At 36.0% G+C, this 3614-nt stretch overlaps 1 protein-coding gene across 1 annotated transcript; it reads left to right on the plus strand.

Annotated features, from left to right (window-relative positions):
* The first annotated feature begins 1131 nt into the window (after positions 1-1131).
* On the plus strand, positions 1132-3010 carry LOC114286544 (hydroquinone glucosyltransferase). Its single transcript, XM_028229724.2, has one exon. It carries the CDS (start codon positions 1173-1175, stop codon positions 2745-2747), a length of 1575 nt encoding a protein of 524 aa, XP_028085525.2. The 5' UTR covers positions 1132-1172; the 3' UTR covers positions 2748-3010.
* Positions 3011-3614: the final 604 nt, after the last annotated feature.

A 3614-nucleotide genomic window follows, 5' to 3' on the forward strand; every position in this document is an offset into this window, starting at 1 on the left:
CCACCTGCAGACTTTGGGTGAAGAGCGAGTCCGTGAACCAATTTTATACATTAAGTAGACTATATTTAAAAATATCAGGTGGCATTATTTAAATTTATAATTTTTAAAATATACGAACTAAAAAATTACATCAAAATTGAAGTACATTTCATGTCACCCACTATAATGTATAAAATTCCTTTCAATCATTAATCCGTAAAACTCATACATATTAATGATTGAAATTCACATTATACTTGATGGCAGTGAGTAATTGCCCAATCCTAGAAAGTTAGGGGAGAGCTTGTGGTCCCGAGGGCTAGAGAGAAAAATTAGGGGAGAGCTTGTGGTCCCCAGGGCTAGAGAGAAAAATTCTAGATGCTCAATGACACAAGGCTTACGTTTTTTTTTACATCATCCCAACCCAAACATGTTTGCACACCTTACTTGACTTCCCTCTCTTCCTCTCTGGTCCCCCTTCCAATGCGCGCTCGCTCGCGCTCTCTCTCTCTCTCTCTCTCTCTCAAATAATTAATAAACAAAATTGTAATATGTAAAATTCATATAAAATAAGAGTAATACTAGAGAATCTAAATATTCTACCAAAAATTTTATCAAATATTTCACATGGTCCCACACCATGTGAGACATTTGGTAAAATTTTTGGTAAAATATTTAGGGTCTTTAGCATTTTTGATAAAATAATGTGTGAGTAATATTTTTATAATTTTGAATCATAATAATAAGCATTTTATCTATATATATTCATACACGAATTTACAAACAACATTTTAATAAATAAAATTAATACAGAATCATATAAAATTAGCATATTTATAATTATGAGACATAATAATTGATATTTTACTTTAATAAAATAAAAGAATTACAAAAGTCCACGTGATTCACTTTGTATGAAATTTTTGTGAAAAATGTTATAGATTTTAAATTTTCTATCAAATAAATATGGATCACATACTCATGTGAAATATTTGGTCATTTATTTGGTAAAAAATTTACTATCTTTAACATTACCCAATTTTTATATATCTATACTACAATCCCAGATCTTTTTAAAAATTCATTATAATGTTTTTTTTTAATTGCTCACATAATTGTCAATTTTTAATTTTATAAATTTTTAAATTTTAGAAACTTCGTGTGTGGTGTGCACACTTTTCTTATATATATACATGAACACACACCCTTTAATCACAACACAAAAAGCTACTTTCACACACACATACATATATATAAACCATTACACACATCTCTTCCTATTACCTCCAATCCTTTCAACATTCTCTCTCAAAAAACAAAACCGAAAAAAAAAAGCTCAGTTATCTGAAACCACCATGGAACAACCACCATCCCACATAGCCATAGTTCCAACTCCGGGGATGGGCCACCTCATCCCCCTGGGTGAGTTCGCCAAGCGGCTCATCCACCACCACCACTTCTCCGTCACCTTCCTCGTCCCCACCGACGGCCCTCTCTCCGCCGCTCAGGAAGCATTTTTCGAATCGCTTCCTGACGGCATATCTCACATCCTCCTCCCTCCGGTGAATTTCGACGACTTGTCCGAAGACGTCAAAATCGAGACCCGGATCTCCCTCACGATGGCGCAGTCTATCCCGTCGCTCCGTGAGGCGGTCCGGTCCCTGGTGGGGTCGATTGGGTTGGTGGCTCTGGTTGTCGATCTCTTTGGCACTGATGCATTTGAAGTTGCAAGAGAATTCAATCTCTCTCCTTATATCTTCTTCCCATCTACAGCCATGGCTTTGTCTTTGTTTCTTCACTTGCCAAAGCTTGATCAAGCTGTGTCTTGTGAGTATAGAGACTTACCTGACCCGGTTCAAATCCCGGGTTGTGTACCGATTCATGGAAAATATTTGTTGGACCCGGTTCAGGACCGGTCCAACGACGCCTACAGATGGGTTCTTCACCACACGAAACGGTACCGTTTGGCTGAGGGTATAATGGTCAACAGCTTCAAGGAGTTGGAAGGTGGAGCCATAAAGGCTTTGCAAGAGCAAGAACCCGGTAAGCCTCCCGTTTACCCGATTGGACCGCTTATAAATATGGATTCAAGTAGTGGGGTTGACGGGTCGGAGTGTCTGAGGTGGTTGGATGATCAGCCACGTGGCTCGGTTTTATTCATTTCGTTCGGGAGTGGAGGGACCCTCTCATATGATCAGCTCAATGAGTTGGCCTTGGGTTTGGAAATGAGTGAGCAACGATTTTTATGGGTTGTTAGAACTCCAAATGATAAAGTTGCCAATGCTTCATACTTTAGTGTCAATAGCCAAAATGACCCTTTTGCCTTCTTACCCAAAGGGTTCCTAGATAGGACCAAAGGGTATGGTCTAGTGGTGCCATCTTGGGCCCCACAGGCTCAAATTCTAAGCCATGGTTCGACCGGTGGATTCCTGACTCATTGTGGTTGGAACTCAACACTCGAGAGTGTGGTTCATGGCATTCCATTAATTACTTGGCCACTCTACGCAGAACAAAAGATGAATGCTGTAATGTTAACAGAAGATCTGAGAGTTGCTTTGAAGGTGAAAGTTAGCGAAAACAGCATTGTTGGCCGAATTGAGATTGCAAAAGTTGTCAAGGATCTAATGGAAGGTAAAGAAGGGAAACAGGTTCGTTGCCGAATGAGAGACTTAAAGGATGCCGCTGCAAAGGTGCTGAGCAAAGATGGTGACTCGACAAAGTCACTTGCCGAGTTGGCTGAGAAATGGAAGAATAGAATGAGTAATTAATTAGACTAGTGTTCATCTACCTTGATTCCTCTTTTCATTAGTTAACATATAATTTTTTAGAAAAATGTATAGAAAAATAATGCAGTGTTGTTAATACTGTATTCTATTCTGTGCATCTTTCTATGAAAAAAATTCTATGTTAATAACATTTATGCTTTGTTTTTCATTTTATTTTCCTATGTGTCATATGGTTTAATACTACATGCATGTATGTATGCTCTTTTGCTTTTGCTATTGAAGTTGCAATTGGTCTTGCATAGCAATCATTTTGTTTGAACCCATGGATCTTCTTTCCTGCTTTAATTATAATATAGTTTGGCTAAGTATCCCAAAAAAAAAATTATTCAAAACTTTTATTTAGAATTGAAATGTGAACAAGTTTTATTGTTGGTCTTACTTACACTCTACATTTTTTGATTACTTTTTTTAAGTAATGATATATAATTTAAATATTACATTATTATTTTAGAATAATGGAATTATTACATTGAAATTTACCATTTTAAATTAAAATATTTATTTAAATAATATTTAATTATATAAATATCACTGTTACATTATTATGATGATAAATTTTATGTGAAAATTCATTATGAATTTTCTTTTATGGGTTTTAATATGAGAGATGTGGGTGAGATGGTTGTATCCACAAACATGCAACACGAGGGCCACTAACCAATAGAGATAGAGCGGTGGACCCAACTAGTGAGAAAAAAATTTGTAGTTCAGAACAAAATGGTTGCCACTAAAACATGAATGGAGAAGCGGGTTGACCTAACGACATTAATTATATATATATATATATATATATATGGTTTCACTTCTTTCATATTGGTTTCGACTTAAAAAAAGTATTTAGATTTTGGC

Source organism: Camellia sinensis, chromosome 5 (genome assembly GCF_055761805.1).
Source record: "Camellia sinensis isolate YWXY chromosome 5, ASM5576180v1, whole genome shotgun sequence".
Taxonomy (NCBI): domain Eukaryota; kingdom Viridiplantae; phylum Streptophyta; class Magnoliopsida; order Ericales; family Theaceae; genus Camellia; species Camellia sinensis.

Coding starts and splice junctions, on each gene's coding strand:
- LOC114286544 (XM_028229724.2), top strand. CDS start 1,173: ATGAACACACACCCTTTAATCACAACACAAAAAGCTACTTTCACACAC.